General features: G+C 43.2%; 1 protein-coding gene across 1 annotated transcript in view; it reads left to right on the top strand.

The window, feature by feature from the left end:
- LOC147706906 (mechanosensitive cation channel TMEM63A-like) overlaps positions 1–26101 on the top strand; it is a 239408-nt gene that overhangs the window by 197784 nt on the left and 15523 nt on the right. Inside the window, exons 17-21 of the mRNA XM_086926166.1 lie at positions 2540–2702; positions 6949–7054; positions 11367–11534; positions 13589–13704; positions 15942–16004. Of these exons, the coding sequence (XP_086782292.1) occupies positions 2540–2702; positions 6949–7054; positions 11367–11534; positions 13589–13704; positions 15942–16004 (616 nt within the window). The remainder of the gene's footprint in view (positions 1–2539; positions 2703–6948; positions 7055–11366; positions 11535–13588; positions 13705–15941; positions 16005–26101) is intronic.

Here is a 26101-nt window from a genome sequence, read left to right as displayed (position 1 = left end):
AATTTGTCTTCAAACCATGCATTGTGCCTTTAACCCCAAAATAATACACTGGTTACAAAAGCCAAACCCAGGGGACCAAATGAGCACCTTTTCAAGATGACGTTTCCAGTTAGCAGCCTTATATATTAGTTGACCGATGTATTATAAGTAAAAGAATTAGATCAAGTCTGTGAATGTCACCTACACCGTGGTTTTTAAGCTCTCAGCTCCAGGTGCCAGATATTCCCCACCCACTTCTAACTTTACGGGCAAAATGCTATTTGTTATTTGTTTTGGTGATCGCTACACGTCGAAGACATACTAGACAGATCTATTCCTGTAAATATTGTTTAGCAGTTTGTTTGCTAACAAGATAGCTGCATGAATGACAGTCTTTGTCCTAATGGGATTATTATGGTACATGGTCGGTCCTTCCTTCTGTAACGAAAAGTGTCAAAGGACTCATTAAAAATGGGCAGTGGCAGTAGTCTGTTGACCACGTCCTGAGAGTATTTTCATCTGCAGCAAAAGAAGCACTTGAACTACTTTAATCCAGAGGCTTGTTTGGGCTTCTCCGGCTTATCTTACTTTGGTGAGTGACCAGTTAGTGATGGTGATGCCAAGACTTGGTAGTCAACACTGCTGCATGTTTTTAGAAAAATGTAGAGCATCATGTGCTAGTTTTCCTCGCGATGGCTGAAAGTAGAGTGGAATTGGTGTCTAGATCAGAACAAATGGTAAACAGTGTGAGATGGGTACAGCTGTCATGGTAACCCTTTGAGTAAAGGTCACCCAGCTAATTGAGAGCTATACCCCAAACAGGATTACACCAGACACCATGACATCTGGACCTTGACTCAGTGCGTACGATTGTGATTGAATCTTATTGTATCTCTATTTTACTACTTTAAAATGGCAAAGAGGAGGAGGAGAGCTTGGAGGTGAGGACAGAACGAACATTTGGTCTGCCATTGCTGAATTTGTTTTATTTTCATGTGTAACTAAATGGGAAACTACTGCCACACCCACCCATTTCGAAAATGTGCACTCCATGTGAGTTGGAGACTAGCAGATGGCCAGCACAGTTGTACATCACTGCAGTGAGTCTAAAATATTGATGCACCAGATCAAAAAATCAGTGCACAAACTTGGCTAAATGATAAAAGGCATTATATATGGTTTCAAAATCCTCTAACTGAAGAAACACACTCTACCTCCGTTTAGACATGTTCTAAGCAGGATAGCTGCAGATCTATCTCTGTAGATCTGCTCCTGCCAAGATTTGACATCTGCTTCCAAAATCAGAGCAGTCAATCCCTTGATATTACTGGGCTACATACGGGGCTTCATTTGAACCAGTGCAGGTGCAGGCTACTGACACTCATTTTATGGGAAACTGCCCTTTGTTTACCTCACCAGACTTTGTATCAGAGCAAGAGAGAAAAACACATGAGAGAATGGAGGAGGAAGAAGAACACAAAAACATTGACAAGGAAAAGAAAACTGAAAGAGTGAGGTAAAGGGACAGGTAGTGTCTGGTGTTTGATGAACCAGGCATGAGATGGAATTAAGCCTACACAGCCTTGGTATTCGGCACCTCTGGCATTCAGTATGCTGATTGCGGGCTTATGAGTAAAACTTTGATCCCTGGCACTTATACTTTTGCAAATTAGGCACCGGCTACAGATCTTCTAGCTGGTTGGTCTTTTCAGAAATTCTTTCCTGAGAAATAAATACCAGGTCAGTATTTCTTAAGTGGAATATTTGGTAGAACATAGGAACCTTACTATTTATCCAAAATGTGAGGAAAGTGTTGCAGCTTAAATAGCAGAAACCCTGGTATTTAGCATGGATAGGATGTGAGTAACAATAGAAGTTACTTTTATGGCATACACTGCATACCCAAAAGGTTTGTAAATATTCCTAATTTAGCGCACGCCACTGTGGGTGGAAGATTAGATGTGCTTCAGATAATACATTGGAAGAACCAGAAACCGAACACGCAATGTTTTGTCTGCAGTCCTTAACTGATAGTTATCGACCGAGCTCTTGAGTGAAAAGATTGTAGCTAATCCTACTGAAGGAAGGTGGGGCGGTAGCACCGTACTAGAAATGTCATGACTGTATAATTTATATATTGTCATTAACACTGTATTAAGCTCTTTCTGCAACAATTTCCTTGGATCATGGTTGCCCTGCTTCTTTTTTTTTTTTTGTAATGGTTGCCCTGCTTCTTAAGTTCCTTCTGCAACAATTTCCTAGAGTCTTGGTTGCCCCGCTTCTTTTAGTTCACTGGTACGATTCCCAGATCCCCGACCCCTCTCCTTTCAGCCAAGGCCCATTGACTTCTGTCTGGATATCACATACACCCCTGGAGTATGTTGTCTGTCTGGTTGTGTTTCTAGATCGCTTAAAATCTGGATCTGCTAGTTTACAGATCACCGTGAAACTGAACACATATTGACCACTCTGCATGCCTGCATCCTTCAGTTGGGCTGTTCTTGAGTTTTGCCTCAGTTTGCCCGCGTGGTTAACTGATGTGTTCTTTGCCTGTCTTCAGCTGTGTTTTTCTGCCGGACCAGGGAGCTTTCTTCGTCAACTATGTGATTGCTGCAGCCTTCATCGGGAATGGGATGGAACTCTTGCGTTTACCTGGACTCCTCAAGTACACCTTTCTAATAATAATGGCCAGGTCTGCAGGGGAGCGACGAAACGTTAAGCAGGTATTTGCAAAGGTTCACCAAATAATCACACAGGTCACCTTGTTTGGGGCTTTCAGTGTAAAAGCACTCTAGAATACATATTGACAATTTATAATGATGAAGAATTGCGCCATAATTACTTTTTAACATAGAATGAAAAGGGGTAGTCTAGTATGTGGACTGAAATGGGACAGATTAGTATATTAATTTTATAAACAATGTCTTTGCTCCTTTTCGAAAGGTGGAAGCTTCTAAATTAGATTTAGGAATAATGCTTTTATCGCACTTCTGAACGATTCTCATATATCTATTTCCCTGGTAAATGTTTATTCAAGTCGTTCATTTCCTGGGCTGAATTTGTCTCTGGGCTGTTAAGATGGTAACATTCCTCTTGCTGGCTAATTTTGTAGGGAGTGAAATTTAGCTACATATGCTTTCTACTTTCGCTACACAGCCAAACTCTGTCCATCTATCTTCAAATAATTATATTTTTGTCTCCTTATGGGAATTAGCAACATTTTTCTTCAAATCTGTTGCAATAATTAAAAACAAAAGAAATAAAATATTAACTATGCAAAACATGTTTATAAATTGGCTTCATTGGAAAATATGTTAAATGAATTAAACAAAAATAAATAAAATAAATTAAAAATAACTCTACTTTTACATCTGACCTCTACTCTACTCCTAATCAGGACCCTGACCCTATTCCTAATTTGAACATGACCTTCACCTTAATCTGTACTCTTAACCCCAACCTTGTCCCTTACTGTGACACAACATGAATTATTCTGATACATTTTTAATTTTCATCACTATTAGTTATTTTTTTTAAATAAATGTATTTCTTAGTGCTAATGATATAATCTGCATGGCCTGCTTGTCAGCTCTTTGAGTTCTGGGCAGAAGAACAACTCTTGGCACAGGCCTCCAGCTAGACCAGAGTCACACATGCAAAGTGGGATTTCCTGTTGTTCGTTCTGAGTCTTAATTTATCATGGTAAAACAATGTTTGTTGTGGCCTGAGGGGAGAGGTACATTTTTCAGTGTGCTGAATGAATCCTTCCCTTATTCGAATTCTTTTTCAGAGAATACCTCTGGTGTCGTTTAATTCTTCCTTAATCTTCTGCCAATTATGAGTAGGCAGGTAGTGTTTCTTTGTACCCCTTACATTGCCCAGGCTCTGGGGTGAAGAAGGCAGCATTAGAGACAGAAAGTAGGCAGGGCTTAAAGCTCCCTGTTTACTTTCTGTAGTTTAAAATCTTTTACCTTTCTGTAACTCCTCACAAGCCAATCCTGGGGCTATGGGTCGGATAAGTGATCATCCATGTGTACCTCAGGTTCAAAGGATGCATGTTGTCACTTCCCCTACCCATGGCATGTTGATGAGTTGACAACCATGAAGCACTTTAAAAGAGTAGAGAATAAGGATTCAATTAAACAGGTCCTTGTCCTGGAGTGCATTTATTTATAGACTGCTGGAGTCTTAGGGCTCTGTAGATAAGACGTGTACCTAAAGGAATTCTACAATACTTTCTTGTACCCAAGCAGACTAGGTGCATTAGGCAATATTGAATCTTTACAACATAAACTTGTTTCTTTTGACTAAGAACTTTTACATGGTCTTTCTGGTGCATACCATGTAGGTCTCTGTGAAGCTTACTCCAACATCTCTTTCAAAAGTATAGTTGGTTTCTAAGATTTACAATCCAAATCAAAATTATCAATACAGTTATCTAAACTTCAAGCTGAACTCTACTCCCAGAATGTTCTCAAAGGCTTTTTGGTAGTAGCAGCCCTTTTTTTGCTTTCAGGGTATTCATTTAAACTTATTTTGAAATGGGTAGACAAGGTCCAAATGTGCAGGCTATTCAAGACGAATCCCTTAATGTTTAATTTTGAAATATAGACAGATGCTGCATCACTTTAATACGTAGATTTATTATGGAGGTATATTCTGTATCAATATTGTTGCTATGTTCAGAAGGAAAAGGGCCAGCCAACACGTGTTTCGCCCTTTGGTCTGCGTGCAGGCCTGGGGCTTTCTCTAGGCAAAGTTGGCCTTTGTCACAAGAACTAATGGTTACTGGTCTGTGTGGTAAGAACTTGGTCCAGCATTGTGGCCTTCCATGGGAGAATGTAATTTAAAGGTCAGGAAACTTGCAATAAGGGTATTAAATTAAGCAAAAATACCAAGTGAGAGTTGTGATAATCGGAGACAAATCAGAAAAGTCGCAGGATGAAGGCTCAGTCTGAAAACCCTTAAAATTGTTTGTGACTTTTGCTTTAATCTGAGTTTTTTTATCAGTAAGAAAAAAATATACTCTTCAACATTGTAGAAAACTTCAATTTATTAGAGTGGTGTTACACTTCTCAGCCTGTTTGAAATATCTACCTCTTGTGTCAATAATATTCTTTAAACATGAAGTAAAGCATACCATTAAGCAGGGCGAGCCTTTTTCATCTTGCACATTACATCATATCACAATTTATATACCAACATGTTATTTGTATTCTTTGTAGTATACCATCTAAGAACAGCTCCTAAAAAAGCAATCTCTCTAACTCTCATGGATATTTATTCTGCAAAAGTTATTCCAAAAGGAATTTCATCAGATTTCCACGCATTTTGTGTGCTGGTCCTTAAAGTCCACTTTATTTATGGCTATTTCTTTCTTCTTAGTTCCTCTCTTGTGTTCCAAATAACAACTTGAATTTATTTTCCAAATTTGACAGAGTGCTGCAGGTCAGGCCTTTTAAAGTTCTTATGGACACAGTGTATTTTTTGGAGAAGCTTTTTTAGGCATTCCCAAACAATTGTGAAGGAGCAAAAGAAAACACTGAACTTGCTAGAATCACTAAGAAGGTGATTTTTCCTTACTCATTTATTACATCAGTAGTCCAGCACCAGGCTCAAGTTTGATGCTCTAGAGGACAATTCAGTGCACATTTTAAACCAAGTACAGGTACTTATAAGCAACGGAAATTGTAAACATGGTACTAAAATCACAGTGAATTTGCTAGTCATAACCTTACTATTTCAAAGAATACTTAACTCTAGTTTGAATGAGTGTTATAGTTTGTGAACTAGTCTGAATACAGTCCCCATTGTGCTTAAAACTAGGTACAACATTTATGATTTCTGTACATCCAAAATAAAAGCACACACCAAAAGTAGGAATTAAAGCCAATACGAAAAGAATTCGGAATCAGATGTGTTACTGTAAGATTGTAGCTCATATGTGACCTCCCTCATATTCCCAAGTCAGCCATGAATCAAAAGAAGTTATCATGTTTTAAACACAATATTGCAAGACTTACACTCAATTAGGGCTTTAGGAATCAATGCATCAGCTATATTACAAACTGGTCTATTAAGCTTTGCACAGTTTTTTTGAAAAAGTGTCTTCCGTTTACAAATGATTTGGGATCTGACACATCTTGACTCTTTTAGTGGCCTGTCATAAACACAGTGAACCGCATAGATATTTTATGTAATAAATGATATAACTTCACCGAGATGACCCCTAATGTGACCTGCAAGTCACAAGTTCAAAATTTGGCAAAGCCAACCCAACATTCGATGCTTCTGAGATGAAGACCGATTGTTTTTCGTACTTCCACAGCAGAATCCTGGTTTCGAAGGTAACGCAAACAGTGAGAAGTTGATGCAGAATGAAATTTCTACTGAGATGGGTTGATACGCTAACCATATTTAAGTGCCACTAAAGATTATTAATTGTACCATAATCTAGAGGAGGTTGAAAGGCAGTTCATATCATTCAAATTCACAGACATGTCTTAGTCAATAAGTGCAGCTATATGAGGGGTTTTTCTGCGTTGACACTTCTCTACCCCTTTTAGCAGTAATTCTCTTTGGTAAATCTGGACTAAATAGTGACCGATGAAAATGCAGTATTTTGTTATTGCACAGCTGGTTTTATAACAGTGTTAACCAACTCTTTCAATGTAATAGTCATAACAATTTTAAGAAACACATCTATGACCCATTTGCAGAATATGAAATGACTTTATATCACAAATTGAGAAATGTGTAAAATAAATCACAAATGACTGTATCTTTCTTTATGAAGCATGTAAATATACTGACCTTTGTATGCTCCAGATAAACACTTAAAAAATAAACGTATTACTAATTTGGGATGTATAATCTTCTGGCACATTAGTCAAAGTGCACAGTTTGTAGGTATATTTTACATATGTGACTGCAGGAGCTGCATTGCCTACATCTGTTTTTCTCTTGCAGCAACAAGCGTACGAGTTTGAGTTTGGAGCTATGTACGCTCGAATGCTTTGCATCTTTACAGTCATCATGGCATACAGCCTTGTTTGTCCGATCATCGCCCCTTTTGGTAAGTTGATTGTTTGACCTTGAGTTGTTTTGGTAGAGGATAGTGGCATTTGCTATATTTTTTTAAACTTACTTATAGTGAAAAAATAAACTTAACACTAATAGAACACCAGGCCAATTGGGTGTGCCAGTTTCCCAGCTTGTATTTGGATCACTCGCTTATATCAAAAATAATTTCAAGCTACTAATTTACGCATGCTTCTCTAGTTGTGTTTCTGTTTAATGAGCTTTCCAATTATCATTCATTTACAGTGGTGTTCAAAGTATCACTGTGCTTGATTTCCTAAAAATGTAGCATGCAATAGGCCCTTTGTTTTCTGTTATTAGCATTTAATAATGTGTGTCTGGTTGCTGCTGAGACTGGCACATTGATGTATGTATTTCAGATTCAGATTCAAATACTTTATTCGGTTAAAAAGCAAGAATAACCATAAAAGTAGCATGAGAAGGTACAATTTACAAAGGGGTCAAGTAGTCATTATTTAAAATCACACAAAAGAAAAAAACACCAAAATGAAGTACATATATATAACATAGAAAATTAATTCATTTGAATCGATTTACGGCACTTAAAAACTGATTTAAAAAATTCGGCAAGTGAGGCTACCATAAAAACAGTTTCCATTTTCTGACACTCTAAAAACGCTAAGCGACATCTATATACTTTTAAATCTTTAAGAATAGGCATGATAAGTTTCTTTCGGAAAAAAGTATAAAATTTACAAAAAAATAAAATATGTATATCAGATTGTGGGGACACATCATCACATGGACAAAAACATAGATCTTTCGACCAACAATTCATCACAGGAAAAGATAATAACCTAAAAACAATGTTAAGTCTAAACCGGGTTAAAAGGAAACGTTCATGGTTGGACATATACAATGATAAATATGGCTGTAGTTTCTCTCCACATAAAATATCCTGATGGGCAGAAACAGTCTTTTTTCTCGCCTCCTCTATATGTCTTTTATCCCTGAGATAGGCAATACACAAATTTTTCAGGTCTCTTCTTGATATGTATGCCATTGATAGCGGATCCTCAAAGTATTGGGCACAGCTTAATTCTTCGAGAAAGTTTCTGACATAGCATATCCATTTGAAATCATTAATGTTGTCCAATGCTAAAATGTCCTTTAAAATAGCCCGGTTAACCACACATTCATCGTTTGTCCAAACCCTGTGCCAAAGAAGGATTGGCTGAATCTTAATCGTGTCAGTAACATAAAGCACTCCCAGTTCAGCGTGGCATATCATAGTCGCAGTACTTTCAGGCACGGACAGGATGTGACGTAAAAACTTGTTTTCCATAGTTTGAATTGAACTAATATTTGAGTAACCCCACAAGCCTGATCCATAGGTAGCTACAGCTAAACAAGTCACCTTGTAAATAGTTAAAATTTCCTTTATGGGTTTTTTTCTTAATTTTTTCATAAAACATTGTAAGGCCATGATAGTTTTGGAAAATAACAGAGATCTAGCATAAATTGCAGTAGTCCATGAGCCGCTTTCATGAAACAAAATTCCCAGATATGGGAAGGTGGAGGTCCTTTCTAAGGGATTGGAATTTATAAAAATTGGCTTCAGATGCTTGCTTGTTCTTGACCCACAATACATAGACAGGGTTTTGGAGCAATTAATTTTCAAGTCTAAGCCAAGCATAAAACTATTAAAAGATGTGACCAAAGTTTGTAGTGCCATTGGGGTGCGTGCCATCAAAACAGCATCGTCAGCGTACATCAGGGCAGGGACAGGCCTCCCACCCACCATAGGCATGTCCCTACCCTCCTGCACGAGGCGATTCTCCAAACCATTTATATATAACAAAAATAAAAAGGGGGCTAAAACGCACCCTTGGCGTACACCTCGACCAATCCCAAATTGTCTACTGCATTCTCCATCTTTCCCATGTCGGACACTTGCAGTAGCCCCGGAATATAGATGTGCATTTAGGCACTAAAGAAAAATCTGCAGTGATTTTCCAACCAACTCTAGATTACAACTGTGTGCAATTAATGATTAATGTTAAATGTGTTTTTAAAATGTTGGCATACCAAAAGAGGAAGAACAAAATAATTTGCACCCGGCCTACCCGCATTTGCCATATTTGAATAAGAGTCACCTCTGTTTGTGTATTTTTCTCTTCAGTAAAATATCGTAAAATAGACATCGTGATTCTAAAGTATAGCGGGATGTGCAGAAAGTATACCCACATTTCTGTTTACTAACAGCTGAGTCAATTTATGATTTCTAGAAATTTGCTAGAAAAGTAATGAATTGGCTGTGGGATAGTGATATGTGTGTGATCTCCAGATTGACTGATGTTTAGTGCAATCTCCACATGGCTGGAGTCCTCCAAGTTTCTGAGGTGTTGTCTTCAGGATATTCAAACACCCTAGCTCTGCCTTGTGAAATTGCAGCACTGAATAGCACAAACTGTCTTTATCATGTCCTGATCCAAAAGCAAAGAAGACCCAAAATTAACCCTTAAACAAAAACTTAAAGGTACGACCCTTTCTTTTTGTAAATTTTAAAACCTCTAGTTATCAAACATGATCCCACTCTAACATTTAATACATCAAATCAACAGAATGCCACAACCAGGGAATGTCTACCTACATTCACCCAAGAGAGTAAAGCACCTCCAATGTGACTCTGGTAGGACCTTCCTGGCTGGTATCCGGACAACCTACTTGCTTCAATGAAAACAGTACTCCACTCCACGTCATCGATCCTACAGAAGCGGAACTGGTTATCATTACTGGCAAGGATCAGATTTTAAAATGGATATTTCATTTATAAATCCATCCTCCTAAGAAAACCTAGCTACCTAGCCAACCAAATATATTGGAAGCTCCAGGTTCCCAAGAAGCTAAAGCTCTTCACAACTGGAACCTCCCAAATTCAGAACTGAAGAATCTCTGAAAAAAGTTCTTCACAGGGTTAGCAATCTCCATCTGGAATTCCCTACTGACAAAGCGTGACATCATATCTTTCAGAGGAGGAGTAAGACCGACATATTCAAACTTTGTCTGGGGAAATTCCACCAGTAAACATATGAGTCTCGTATTTCTCGAAGTGGATAGATGTCCCTCTAGTCACACCGTACTTTCACTTCTTCTGTCCATATTGTTAGAGCTCCCTTCCAGTGTTACTGAAGTTGAGGCTATATTCCCTTAGCTTGCACCCTAACCCCCTCAAGCTCAAGTTTCTCCTTCTGCATACTTTGACTCACCTCCATATAATCCTTACAGGGTTCTTTGCTCCTGTGTGGTTTGATATAGCTAACAAATCATTACCATGACCTAGTCTGTGTAACAAACTGCTCACAACCTGGAAATGTGCTTTTCCTCTAAGCCATCCAAAGGAATAAAGTGAATTCATAATGAACACGTGGGTTGTGCCTCCTATACTTCCTTGCCTAACCTAGCTGCATTTACTACTCGCTGTGCCTAGAGTAGAGTACTTTGTGTTCCTCACACACCTTACATATACACAAAAAAAGCCCTAATACCAATCCTACACAGATGCATCATTACTGTGACACTCTAAGATATAACTGCCCTGCACAACCTCTGTATGTCTTCGGTCTAGTGCATTTGCTGCATTACTCCTCAAGGCCCCAGTGATGCATCTCACGAATGGCAGCAATGTGCTGTAGAATTAGTTTAAAGATTACAATTCCCATAATTTCTGTCTGACATCACATATAAAATATTACAGTTCTGTATTCTAAATGATGATTAGCTTTATACAGTTTTGGAACTTTGAGCATGCACGGAAAATATGATGTGAATCAATAAATCATATAAATGTTGCCACCAATGGTGCTTACTCCGTGAACACTGGGGTGCTCAGGCCCACCTGTGAGTGGAGGTTGTGGCGATGAACCCCTGAATTAAAATGGCTTATTCCACAGAATCATTCCACATGCAGATACATTCAAGAACACTTTTCAACATTCTCCATTGACACCACACGTTCCTGCAATTAGGTAACTTTATTACCAATGAGTTGTAATTACAACATAGAAATTGATTAAATTAGTTGGTTTTACTAGACAGGTACTTGTAATTAGAACCCTATTATCTATGTTCAGTAGGGGTACAAGTAGGATTTTCCAGTTAGTGCCAGAAAGGCTCCGAGAAACTCCGGTCAGCTATTTTCTGAGTTTTTGAACAGCCAGTTTCTAATTTTCTAAGTAGAGCCACACATGAAATTTCAATATCTCTCTTTGAAACTGTGTCCTGCGCAAATATTTTGTTAAGATTTTATGGAAGTTTATCCTCATAGGTGTGACTTGTTTCTGTAGGCCTTACGTATTTACTGCTGAAGCACATGGTGGACCGCCACAATATCTACTATGCCTATCTGCCTGCGACGTTGGAGCGAAACATCCATTTCAGCGCAGTGCTCCAGGCTCTGGCTGCTCCCATCCTTTGCATCACCTGGCTATATTTTTTCTCCCTTGTCAGAATGGGTAAGTGGTGTGTGCTTTAAGATTACCACAATTTGTTGCAGCTGTTATTTTTAGCATATTAAATAACACCATTTTCATCGCCTTTATGGTCATTTTAATTGATAATGTCAAACATTGACACTGAATATCAGTTTCATTGAATTCTTAGAAAAAATGGCACATAATCCATATCTAGAAGTTCTATTGTAGAGAAGCTGACAGGTAAGATATGGGGAGAGAAGTCAAACTTCATCTGAGCAGTGATTTGGCTGCCACCCTGCCTAACAAGAAGGACACAGAAGTGTAAAATAGTTTCCCTTGAAAGTACGCTTGGCTCACCTTTGGTAGCTTGGCTTGGGAGCCAAGCTAGACTAGTGCGTGTGTGTGTGTGTTATTTAGTGTAACAAAACCGACAACTAGCAATTCAGTTAAAGAATTAACAATGTAAATACTAAACCATTTTTGATAGATTGAGATTTAATACGAAACCAGCATTAGCAACGTCAGTAGGTTTGATGTTGGCTGCAAACAATTTGCCTTTTCAGTGCTTGTTCTGTCATTGTTTTTATAAAACATTATCAGGTTAGCTGTCGGGCCCTCACATTGCCAATACCAGTAAGACTGACTTATGAATAAGCGTACCTTTTGTGTTCATTGACGGCTTTAGACACTCAATACGCTTCTACATGCACTCACTCATTCGTCTTTGCACTCAATGCATCCATTCCGCCATCCACTCACTCTTTCTTGCATTCATCCTCTGAAACACACACAAACTCAACATATGCAAGATACATTTAAAGAATACAAGTAGAAAAAAGAAAATATGCTGCTGTCTAAATGTGTTAAGAAAGCAAACACAACGATATGATGGCCGGAGCGCTGCTACTTTCCAGATAATCTCCCCAGTCACAGATCTGAGTTGAATCCATCATTCTTTAGCTCACTTCACCACCCTAGTTCAGACCCAGCCATATGCAAATCAGTCTGGACCCTGTTTCTCATGGGAACAGTCTAGCCCGAACTGCCAAGCCAGGTCTCGCCCTGGGCTGCAAACAAGCATCCAGGGACCAGTTTTGCGGTAACACCCCTCATCAGAAAGGCTAGCTTAAATCTAGTGGCAAAGTGAGTAAGGGACCCACGTCTGGGCATACCCAGTCAAGTTAGGGCAAACAAAGCAAACACAACGAGATGATGGCCACAGCACTGAAACTTTTCAGACACTCACCCCCAGCCATAGATCTAGGTTGAATTCATCATCGTTCTTTAGTTAGCTTTGACACCACTGTTCAGACCCAACTATATGCAAATCAGTCTTGAACCTGTTCCTCATGGGAACAGTCCAAACCGAACTGCCAAGCCATGTCTTCCCTGGACCAGAAAGAAACATCCAAGGTAACACCCCTCATCAGCCAGGCTAGCTTGAACCCAGTGGCACAGTGAACAAGGGACCCACTTCTGGGCATACCCTACCAACTCAAGGTAAAGAAAGCAAACTCAACGAGAGGATGGACGGAGCGCTGAAACATTTCAGACACTCGCCCCCCAGTCACAGATCTGGGTTGAATCCATAATCATTCTTTAGTTCACATTGCCACCCCAGTTCAGACCCAGCCATATACAAATCAGTCTTGACCCTATTTGTCATGGGAATAGTCCAGCCTGAACTGCCAAGTCAGGTCTTCCTTCGACCAGAAATAAGCATCCTTGTTTCCGGTCTGTTGATGGCAGTGTCAAGGACTTAGCATAGATAGCAGTTTAACTGTCAAATTGTAGTTTTCTTTTTTTTTTCTTCTTCTTATTTCACAGGGAAATAATTTAGACAATGGGTCTTATCTGTATGCTCAAGTTGCTGAAGGCATTATGTTACTGGATAACCTTATTTAAATTTCAGTTATTATCTTGCACTCCTGAGGCTATGGACGGGGTGGGTAGAGTGCTCTTTGATGTTATGTGGGTGTGGACCTTGAAAACTAAGTTTCATCCATGCTCTAATTGTGCTAAAGCAATTCCTCAACCACAAGACAAATATTCATGTTATATTTTGTAAACCGTTTGTTTTCAATTCATTGTAGGTTTCAAATCCTCCACAACACTCTTTACATTACTTGTCTTGGTGATGACAATCTTTGTGAGCCTATTTTATACCTGCTTCGGCTGTTTCAAGCACTTGAGCCCACTTCATTATAAGGTAATGGCCTGGTTTTCTGTCTAGGATTACTCTGAGAATTAGTTGCTAGGAATCATGCATATTTGTAACATGTTCAGAATAAATCTAATATAATTCTAAAATAAAATGATTCAAAACATAAAAACTAAAGAAAACGGTCAGCAGTCTTTTTTTCTAATTTAAAGATTGCGAGGTAGTACTGCATGAATTTGCAAAAGACAAACATCTTCCAGCTCTCATGAGCAATGAATCACTGTGCCTTTTCTTATGTGAAAGTTAATAGGTTGTTAAAGCCTCTGATTTAAATTTAGAGGTTGATGATCTGTATAGCTGTCATTACTTTATGTATGTTAGTGTTGGAAAACTCCCAAGCTTGCTATATCTGTATGAAACATGGGAATAACTTGCACATCTGCTGATTTGTAATAAACATTTAACAAAGGAAACATTGTTAAATAGTACATATATGACAGTAAAACCGGCATTAAACATGTGAGGAGGTAACAGAGACTAAACATTACATCAAAAAGCGAACCATGAGTGGTATCCAAACAATGTAAGTAGACTACGAAAAGTGGAAACATGTGCAGGGTAAAATATTTGCAAAACCTAGAAAATAGTGTGTATTTAATACTGGAACACATTTATAATTAGTTACTTATAAAGAGTTTTCTAAAACAGTGACACATCACCTTTGACACTTCCAGATACTAAGAAGTTTAGTGTCCAGATGGATGTATATGATGGTCCTAGACCTAACATTGATCAGTCACTTCCCGAACGTAGCTCATTTTCATGCTCGGTATATGGTCCAGCTCCCCACAATAGTTTCAGTACTTACTAATGTAAAAACTTACCTAGTTTTGTTCATTTGTCCTAATTAGACATTCTATGAGAGATAATCTACATTACTTGCTTCAAAAAGATATTAACGCAGTGGATTCATATTTCAACACAGGCTACCCTTTTTAAATTTAAAATTATAGTGGCATACAATTACTACTTCTATGTTTCTGCAGTTTTTTCAGTTCCGTTTTCTAGACAATATAATGTATTATTTTATTTGAGATCATGTATTATGAAATCAGTGGATAACAACTGATTTTTATCTAGCATATTGTTATAAAATGCATTGACTGCCTTTTAAGCAATGTTTTATTTTTGGCATCGAGAGGTGGCCTGCCTTTTACTGAGAATGTGTTACATGCTCCAAAGAATCAGTCATCTTAAACATAAGCTGTGCTTGCTACCCCGTTAGTTAAGCTAGTCATGTTGTCATGATATCTACAACAAATATGAATGCTAAGAGTTTACATGTTATGCTTTTGGTTGGACGAAATTCATATTTTGGTAATTCTGAAAACCTAAGTAGATGTTAATGTTTAGTGGGGTTTATCTTTAACACATGATTATTTGTTTTGTCCCATATGTTGCTTTAACTTCATGATAGGTTGTAACCTGTGACATATAATATTTTCAACATAATTGTTTGCCCAGAATATTAATAAGATCTAATCTCACTCATTCCATCTTTTCTAATAATGTTGCACATTTTTATCAATTGTTTTGGGATTGCATTTGTCTATCTTAGTGATTTCAATAATTTACTTTTCTCTATAAATGTCTAACAGCCCCCTTTGGAATGGTGTATTTGTTGGAAAATTCAGACATCCACATGCAAGTGTTCCATATGTACATCACCTACTTTCACAATTTGTTTATTTTGCTATGCAGTACTATTTACAATGAGAACAAGTTAAAGGGCTCATATTTTCTTTAATAGTGCTCAGTAACCATAATTATGCAAAATTGAGATTTTTAATCCATCATCTCCAAGAAAATTCAACCTATACCTTTATTCAAACTTTAAAGAAATATGTTATTGTATTTTCAGTTGTAGTGATAAATGTCCTCTCCTCTTAAAGATCTCCCACCATTTATAAGCATAAATATCCCCAGTTACTTCTTCTTGGAGTCAGGATATGCCACTCACAGATGACACCTTTGTTCCTCGAAGTGAGCTGTAGATGTCCAAAGAATATTGTTAATCAGGGCTACCGGGTGAACTATATACAGGCTCTTGTGTGTACTGAGTATATGATTTGCCTTCCACTTCCTTTCTTATCAGATATTTAAACAATGCTGGTGTTATTGGCCGCCTTCAAAAATGAATGTCGATTTTTCAAAGTTACAGGACACTTATGAAGTCTTCCTATTTCTGCAAACAATTCATAATGGTGCATTACTGTCTTCCTTAGGTTGAGGAACCACCAAATGAATTTAAAGGACTAAAACAAGAAGATCAAGGTCGTAAACATAATGTGAGAATACTTATATTTTTTGTTTTATAAATAAGTACTTGTGGTGCCTGACAGGGAACTTAGATTACAAAAATGTTAAGAATATCAAAGGTGGAAGCATACAGTTACCAAGGCAATGTGGAACACATGAAGTTTAGTTAATAGGTAATCATTACTTAGCGTGTTGTCTAGTAGATGACACCGTGCCACACATTCATGGCATCACAGTTTTGATGCATTAGGTTAGAGTAGACACTAGTTTTATATGTTTCTGAAACATCAACTATCCATCAATGTAGTGTCCTGTGCATTGATTTGTTTCTAATCGGTTGCCTATTGGATTGCGAGGAATGAGATGTGTATAAAAACAACTTTCTGTATATTATGAGCTACTATATGAAGGATCTCTGAACATTTTACAGTTGACTGGTGTTGGACTTGGTCCTTTCTGCAAGGGCATCCCCAGACTTTTTGCTGAATTTGTTTTTGTTTGCTTTAGGGCTCTGTTCACTTTACCACTGTTAGCCAGTGCTAAAGGGCTTGTGTTCTCTACTTTAAACATGGTGGAATCAGCTTATATGGATTTGGCATATTTAATTTACTTCTAAGTTCCTAAAAGAAGTGGCACTACATGTGCCCAGGGCCTGTAAATTAAATGCTACTAGTGGGTCTCCAGCATTGATTGGGCTACCCACTTAAGTAGCCCTTTAAACATGTATCGGGCCTGCTGTTGCAGAGCCTGTGTGTGCAGTTTACACTGCCTTTTAGACCTGGAAAAATAAACCTTTAGCCAGGCCCAAACCTTACTTTTTAATACATGTAAACCACCCCTAGTGTAGGCCCTGGACAGCCCAGAGAGAGGGCAGGGTGCAATGTATCTAAAAAGCAAGACGTCCTTTAAAGTGTTAGATGTCCTGTTAGTGAAAAACACTTAAATTCATGTTTCATTACTGCAAGGCCCACCTCTCCCATAGAATAACATTAGAGTTGCATTATTACATTTAATCAGTGTAATATCCGAATGGAAAGAGATACACAAGTTCATGTTTGATGTCTTGTGAATCACATTTTGAAACCCTAATTTATAGTGAAGTGGGATTTTAAATTGCAATTCTGAAAACGCTACTTTTAGAAAGCTGCCATTTTCTTGCCTTAGCCACTTGGTCCTTCAAGCCTGTTGCATGACTGGGTATAGCATACGGTCGGGTTTTGTGCATTCCTCCTAGACAGCCGCACACAATGGGACTATTGTGCATCACATTGGCTGTGCGTTTACTGCCCAGCAACTTCGTTTTACCACTATAGTAGTGTTGCTTCATTCATAACAGGGCATGTGCTTTATCCATATCTAAAACTCTGCACCAGCTGCAGCTCCTATTTCTCCCCCCCTCCCCCCCCCATCCTGGTTAACCCTCACACAACAGCTTTCAGTGCGTCCCGCAGGGTTTTCATGCTAACATTATCTCTGTTGTCTGCCATTTATTGCCCAGTGGTAGTTTGGATCCTTTCTCTAACCTTCCTGCCTGCTATCAGCCCATATATGTCTCCAGCCTTTCCTGTGGTGGGGCTTATAGGTGTACGTAGTTTCACTGATATAAGTGCATGCTCTGAGGTAGCTATTTTTTTAAAGACGTAGTTTATTGGTTTTTGTGCAAAAAAAAAAAACAACAAAAAAAACAGCATTACATTTCACGTTACTATTATCATATCAATTTCAAGCGGCTGCCCCGCCCACTGACCCACATCCAGTATAATTATATGTCAGCTCCATACATTCAATTCACCAAATGAAAATAACATCCCTTCAAAGTTTAAACCCTCAACTCCCCACTATCAAAACATGTGCCCTCCCCTTCCCTCCCTAGCCCACCCCATCACCGACGCGCATAGCCTGTTCTATACCCCTTGTGTCGGTTGCGTTGGAGTCACCATATATGATATTGTAGTATGTACCTGTCATGCTCTTGAGTTATTCTCTGCCCTCTGCGTCTTCCGCTCCCCCATCCTGCAGCCCATTATCTTGCAATGCCTGCATTAACATCTCCCATGCTGTCGCAGCCTCCAACTCTTTCTCATTTATTTATTTATTTATTTATGTTGACATTTATAGAGTGCACTGTTACCCGGAGGTGTCCTGGCGCTAATGAAATACTCCAGAGGGAAATGCACCGAGGGGAATTACTGTGTAAACAACCAGTTCTTGATGCCCTTCCTGAATGTCATAAGATCAGCTGTGTTTCTCAAAGCAGAGGGCAAGGCATTTCAAGCCTTAGTAGCTCCAAGCACAAAACTCCTACCCCCCCCCCCCCGCCGCGCTTTCTTTATGCGGGGCACAGTGACCAGTCGCAACCTCGATGATCTTAACTGTCGGGGGGGGGATTATACCATTGAAAATGATCTTTCAGACAGGCCGGACCGGTGCCTTGGAGGGCCTTAAAGACCAGACACAAGACCTTAAAAGCAATCCGCTTCCGCATCGGAAACCAGTGTAATTTCTTGAGTTCGCACGACACAGAAGCATACTTCGGAATGACCGACAGGAGTCTGTCTGCTGCTTTTTGCAGCACCTGCAACTTATTAAGAAGCCCCTGTTGGGCATTTAGCAGAAGGCTATTACAGCAATCCAGCTGGGGTAAGACCAGGGCCGTAACGACTGTCTTTTTACTGCTTTCAGGGAGGAAAGGGAGGATCTTCCGCAGCATTTTCAGACGAAAATAAATAGAGGATGTTAGGGCACTGACCTGGGGCCTGAATGTGAGTTGGTCATCTATTAAAACCCCTAAGTTCTTCGCCATTGCCACAGGAAGGGGGGGTGCTCCCATCTCTTCTGGCCACCGTTGCGGACTCCAAAAGTCATTACTTATCCCAAATACAATGACCTCGGTTTTAGCTGTGTTCAGTTTCAGACAGTTTTCGCCCATCCACCTCCCCACCGCCAACATGCATTCCTGGAATTGTAAGGCCACTCCCTTTTCCCTTCCTGGCAGCACTGATACCACGATTTGAGTATCGTCTGCATAGGAGGTCAACTTAAAGCTGAAGGACTTAATAATCGGGGCCAGGGAGGTGACATATATATTGAACAGGGTGGAGATTAGGGAGGAGCCCGGAGGGTCTCAATATGGTAGAGTGAAAGGTTTAGATACATACTCTCCCATTGCCACACTCTGTTCCCTATTAGTCAGAAACGCTTTCAAGAGATCCCCTGCTTTCCCCTGCACACCACAGTCCTTCAATCGGTGCATCAGAATTCCATGGAGCACCGTATCGAAGGCTGTGGAAAGGTCCAAAAGGACCAGTGCAGCTCTACCCCCCAGGTCCATTACTCCTCTAATTTCCTCAGTTGCCTTTAGTAGGGCAGACTCCGTGCTGTGACCCACTCTGAACCTGTGTTGGGAGGGGTCCAGGGCCCGGGTTGTCCCCAGAAACACACTTAGTTGGTGGGTCATCATTTTTTCAATACGTTTAGCTGGGAGTGGGAGCCTGGAGATAGGACGATAGTTGTTGGGATCCATTGTATCTAGATTTGGTTTTTTCAGCAATGGAAGGATTGATGCCCTTTTCCAACATGCCGGGAACTGTCCGGTTGTGAACATGTTGTTGAAGATTGTTGATAATGCTGCGGCAATAGGTAAAGGTGCCAACTTGGCTACGGTTACCGGACAAGTGTCATATGGTGACCCTGATTTTAATCCGCAAAGCATCTTTTTGGTCTCTTCCATGCTTACAGAGGAAAACTTTTCTAACGTGTCTTCCCGATAATCGTCCCCTTCAGGATTCTGATTGTGCGCTAGAGGACACCTCCTCGTTAAACCCAGAAACACATTAAAAACAGTCTCTACTTTAAGCCTAAAAAATTTAGCCAAGGCCTCGCATAGATCTTGGCTGGCCAATGGCCCTTCCACTTTAGGAGCAACAAGACTGGAGAGAGTTCTGAATAGTTCTTTAGAACAGTTACTGGCCTGATTGAAACGGTACATTTCTCGAGCTCTTCCAGGCCCTACTCACTATCTGTGCCCAGGCAGCTTCGGGAATGGGTTTCCCTAGATCTATCTCCCATTTGCCTTTTAATGTCTCCAAGGGAGCCAACCCTTTATTGAGCATCCTTGAGTACAAGCAGGTAACCGCCTTGAACGTCCCCGCCGCCATCATAGTATATTGACAGGCCAGTGACGTTTTAGGTTCTATCAGCCCCTCCCGCCAGTGCGCCTGTATCGCTCTCACCATCGCCGCATGCAACAGGAAACCTCCTCTCGGCAAGTCAAACCGCTCTAGTAGCGTCTGATAGGGCAACATAGTGCCGTCCTCATATAGGTCCCCTATCATCTGGAGTCCCGCTTCCTCCCAAACCTGCAACTGCGACCAATCACCCTGTGTGGCAACGCCGTCATCATGCCTAGCAGGATCTCAGGTGCGTACGGGTGTAGCACTCCCGCTCTGCGTTGGGAGCTATTCCAACAGAGCCTGAGTGTTTTTTCCTCTGTCAGGAGTTCCTTAAGATCTAACTTCTGTTCCAGCTTTATGAAAGACAGGACATGGCACTGCATTCCTGTGCCTCTCTTATGATCCGGTCCCCTAAATTCCCGTGCCACTTCCTGCGTAAAGATCTGTAACTGGGCCGCCAGATAGTACAACTCGAAGTCAGGGACTGCCAACCCGCCCTCTGTTTTAGGCCGTATAAGCGTCGTCTGCGCAACCCTCCGTCTGCCTACACCCCAAAGAAAGGATATTATGAGGGATTTCAGTGTTTTAAACATGGAGCTCGGTATCCACACTGGCAGTGTCCGAAAATAAATAGGAAGCGGGGGAGCGCTATTATTTTTAGAAGGGCAATGCGGCCCATCACCGATAGTGGGAGAGTGGACCAAAAGGTCATGCTGCCCTTCAGCGCTCTCACCGCGCGCCCCACGTTGCCCTCCAGTATATCTGTGGGCGCGTGATAAATATACACTCCCAAGTATTTTAAACGGGTGGGCTCACTGCTCGGATCGTAGTGGGACGGGGTACTCCTCTTCTCACCGGGAACATATACGTCTTGGACCAATTGACCCTCAGGCCCGAGATAGTCCCAAAACAGGAGAGCAAGGCCTCGGCTCCCATGAATGCGTCGTCAGCATCCTCAAGAAAAAGAAGCATGTTGTCCTCATATAGCGATACGTGTTGTTGTCCAGCTCTGCCTGCAAGTCCCCCATAATGGGCTCCTGTGCGAATCTTGATCGCGAGGGGCTCTACTGCTAAGGCGAATAGCAATGGGGATAGCGAGCAACCCTGCCTCGTCCCCCGTTCTACCGAATATTGCGAAGATATCAGTGCACCCACTTTCACCCTGGATAGCGCCGATGTATACAAGACTTTTGGCCACTGTAGATACCCGTCGCCCAGGCCAAACCGCCCCATAGCTTTATACAGATACTCCCACTCTAGGCTGTTGAATGCTTTCTCTATATCTACCGACAGTACCACTGGCTGGCGCGCATCAGGGTGGTATTCCTCTAGAATGCTCACTAATCGCCTAATATTTGCGGTCATGTTCCGCGTTGGGATGAAGCCAGCCTGATCCTCGTGTACTAGCGTGGTCATGTATTTTAGCAGCCGGGTCGCTAATATACTGCTCAGTTTCTTATAGTCAGTTGTTAACATCGATAGTGGTCTATAGGAAGCCGTGTCCCCACTTTCTCTCCCTGATTTCAACAGAGGGATCACCAACGCTTCCCGAATTGATTGGGGCAGCCGCCCCATCTCCCTGGCCCTTTGTAGACTTCTTGAAGTTCGGGTGCCAGCAGGTCAACATATTTCCCATACAATTCTATGGGGAGTCCATCCAGCCCTGGGGTTTTGTTGCGGGACATACGTTTAATGGCCCCTCGGATCTCCTCCAGCTCTATGTCTCTACCTATTTCTATCGCCTGGTGCTGCTCTAATTGTGGTGGGTTCACACCCTCCAGAAAACCATCGACGGCAGGGTCGCCAGGTAGTAGTTTGCTCTTATAGAGTTCCGCATAGTAGCGCCTGAAACAATGCAGGATCTCGTTCTGGGTGTAAACCTCTGCACCGTCTCCTGTTGTTAGAGCTAGTATGGGGGAGCTTCTCTTCAAAGGGTTGGCAAGCCAGGCCAGTGGTGTACCTGCCTTATCCCCTTCCGCTTGCGCCCTCATCGTGTAGGTCTTGTTGTCAAAGCTACGCAATTGCTCCAGCTCTGCCGCTACCGCCTCTTTCGCCGTGCTAACCTCCGCCTTTAATTCAGGGTGACCCGGCCTCAGTAGCTCCACCTGGCGGAGCTTGTCTTCGGCCGTGGCCAAGTCATCGAGCAGGACTTTCCGCACCCCGCGTGTTTCCCTATACAGAACCCCCGTAGGACCACCTTAAAGGCATCCCATTGCATGGCTCGCGACTCAGTCGTGCCAGCATTTTCTGCAAAATAGTGGGTGATCCCTTCCTCTATCGCTACTCGAAAGAGCAGATCGGCTAGCGTTTCTGGGCGCAACCTCCATGTGGGAACACAGGAGATTCCGCTCATCCATTGCATAGTAGCCAATAGCGGGTTATGGTCCGATAGCGTTCTGACTAGATATTCAGTCTTCACTATAGCTGGCAGTACCGCGGGATAGCACAGCACCGCATTCAACCTTACATGTAACTTGTGCATGCCAGAAAAATATGAGTAATCTCGGTCTCTTGGGTGCTGCACGCGCCAAACGTCTGCCAGTCCCCAACGTGTCTGCCAGTCAAGTCTACCCTTGGTCAAGCGATGCGTCAGAGAGTCTGGCAATGGGGTGTGCGACCTATCCAGGGATACGTCCATAACAGAGTTGAAGTCCCCCCCCCCCCCCATTAGCAAGGGGCCCGCGAGATAGTGTGCCAACAATCCTGACATCCTTGCTAGGAAGCCCAACTGATCTATATTTGGCACATATATACTACAAAAGGCAATGTCTCTACCCCTTAGTTTGCCTTCTATGGCCACAAATCGGCCCTTAGGATCTATCAGTTGCTTAGACAGTTGGAAGGGGACCCCCGCTCTAATCCAAATTAACGCTCCCCTAGCAAAAGCCGAGTATGTGGTACTATACACCTGGCCCCTCTATCTGCGCTCAGCGCTACACTTTCGGCATTAGTTAGATGTGTTTCCTGGAGTAGTGCAATGTGCATCCCCCGGCGGACCAGATAAGCGTGGATTTTGTGACGCCGTGTCATTGTATGCAACGCCCTCACATTCCAGGTCATACATCGTAGGTTAGTGGAATCAGAGATTCTACCATTGTTCCCCGCTCAAATGCAACTTCGTCTTCATGCTTGCGTCGGTGACTACCCTTCCCCAACTTCCCCTCACACATTCAACGCCCCCCCTCCCAAGAACTGGATCTAGCTTCTTCCATCTAGTCCGCATCCAAACCTTAGCACCTAACAAAAAACGACTAAGTCCCACAGCAGTAGCTGTAGGGATGCCTTAAGGGCAATGAGGGGGGACTATGCACCAACCAGAGCTGCACACCCTCTCGGACTTCGTGGGGCAACTGAGCCCATCATGATCAGAGACTTCGAATACCCCCTCTCCTCCCAGATCTTATAAAACCACAACCCCCAATCAGGTCCCAGCCAGGGGTCCGCACCAGCTTTGAGTTCACCTCCCAGGCCACCCCTCAGGTCCAATCACCCCTCGTCCAGCATTCCTTCCGCCGTTTCCAGAGTTACCTTCGGCAAGTGTTCGCTGTTCGTTTCAGACCGGCTGCCTTCTTTTTCCGAGTCTGTGCCCTCCAGTAAAGGGGGCCCCTGCGCACCTGACACCGTGGCCACCACCTCTAGCACATCTTGCCTCTCAGCTGCTGTTTGGGACGATGAAGGCTTTCTCAGTCCCCTCCGTCTGCTCCTAGTCCGTCTCGATTTCCACGGCGGAAGTCCCTCTGGGGTAATCAGTGTGCCATGGCCAGCCCCATCTTTTCCCGCTTTATACAGTTCCAACCAGGCAGCGGCATCATTGGGAGTATCAAAGAACCATGATTTACCGTCTATTAAGACTCTGAGTTTGGCTGAAAATAAGAGGGAGTACTGGATGCCCTCATTGCGTAATTCCTTAACGGCCAGGAAAGATGTGCGCCGGCGCTGGGTTTCATAGGTGTAGTCCGGAAATATGTTAACTCTGTTGTTGTCTACCTGAAATGGGCCGTCTGCTTGCGCTTTCTGCAATATAAAGTCTCGGTCTCGGAAGTGCAACAGCCGGGCCACCACCGGCCGCGGCGGTCTCCCCTGCTAAGGCGGTCGCGCCGGGATCCGGTGGGCTCTTTCCAAGGTGTAGAAGGTGGACAGGCCCTCGGGTGCCACCACTGTCTGTAGCCAACCCTCGAGATGCTGTACCATGTCCGATCCTTCAATTTTTTCTGGCAGACCCACCACTCGAATGTTGTTCCGCCGAATTCGACCTTCAGCTTCTTCCGCTCTATTTTCCTGGGCGTTGACCCGTTCCATCACGTTTACCATGGTCGCTCCGAGGTCTTTTTGCGCCGGTTCAATAGTTTGGAGCGCTCCCTCTACCAGTTTGACTCTATCCACTAGTTTTCCGTTGTCAGCTTTTAAAAGCCCCAATCCTGTTGCCATTGCGAAATGTCTTGCTGGAGCGCCGTGCGGGATTCAGCAATGGCTGCCAAGATTCTGTCCAGCTGTTGTTGCAGGCCGGGGTCTCGCACCGAATCAGGTCCCATACGTTCTTTGTGTTCTGCAGGGTCTCCCTCCATAGAGGACTGCGCTCCGCCCTTGGCCCCGTTCGGTTTTCCCATGGTTGGGCATAGCTAAGGCGATTGTCGGCCACACCGCCTCAACGGGCGAGTTCAGGGTATGTCGCACGGGTTAGCAGCCAGCTCCCGCAGTTCCCTGGCACACTCGACCCACCTCGCAATGGCAGCTCGCCGTAGGTGTCGTAGGATCTGCACAAGCACGACTCAGTTCCTCACAGGGGTTCAAGCCTGGTGCAATAGTTCAGTGCCAGCGGCAACCGGATGGCTCCAGACATTCGCCCCTATCTTGAACCACCGTTAGTAGGCCCATGGTTGCTCCGAGTAGCAGTTCCCACATCCGCTGCCTCGTTAGGTCCAGCCGACTGGTCCCCCAGAGTGTGTTCAGCCCAGGTAGAGACTTCCGTGTGTCCAGAGCTCAGGGTCGCATCTCCAACATGTGGGTAGGGCGCATATCTTCTGCCGAACATCCGGCAAAGCGGCCACAACTGCCACGTAGGGTGTCTTTCCTACTCTGCCGCAACCTTCCAGGCCCTGACACCGTGCGGGCCCCGGCTTCTCCGCAGTCCGCTACCAGCAGGTCCCCCCACCACCTCCAGGCTGGTGTTGTGAATCAGCCAGCGGACCACCTTGCAGTTCTCGGGGGGGTTTCAGCCCATCTTGTCCGTCCCAGCAGGGGGTGTCCGGGTGCACTGCATAGGACCGCCATCACTGAATGCATGTGCCCGCCTCACTCGTGTCACCCCTTATGCCTCAGCCGCCAGGAAGCTAGTAGCAGCTCCCCACAGTGTTCCACGGGGTGCCCGGGGCGTCCTCAGGGCGATGACGGGCTCCTTGCCGGGTGCAGGACCCCGGTTCTGGGGCTCTCCGCGGCACCAGGCCCTGATCGCTTTAGCCGCTGGCTGGGTCCCAAGGTGCTGCGTGTCTCGGTGTTGCCTCCCCTACGACCATGAGTTACTGCAGGGCCCCCTTGGTGGTCGCTTCCCCTCGCATCAGCAGGGGGGTTCACCACGCTGATTGGCCTCCAGCTGTAGTTACGGCACCTTTCCTCGCCCAACAGCCTCTTCGTTACCGCTCCCAGCCCCCCGGCTCTCGCCAGCCGCTTAGTTCACGCTGTTCTGCCGCCCTGCTATCCACAGCTCTCCGCCGGGCTGAGGCAGCGCCCCAACCCCGGGTCACCGCTCACAGTTCTCTACCCCCGGCAGGGCACGGTCAATCCATCGGTGGTTGCCGCCCCGGAGGGGGAAAGGGGGGGGGCACCAACCACACAGCCCACACACCTCGGCTTCGCCCACGCCGGCGGCGTCCCCGGCCTCACCTCCCGAGCTCTCCTCAACATAGGGCGATCTCCAGTTATCGCCTCTGGTGCTGATTACCCCCAGTGCGGTCCTG

Source organism: Lissotriton vulgaris, chromosome 6 (genome assembly GCF_964263255.1).
Source record: "Lissotriton vulgaris chromosome 6, aLisVul1.2, whole genome shotgun sequence".
In the NCBI taxonomy this organism is placed as follows: Eukaryota; Metazoa; Chordata; class Amphibia; order Caudata; family Salamandridae; genus Lissotriton; species Lissotriton vulgaris.
This window is presented reverse-complemented; position numbering and strand designations above follow the sequence as displayed.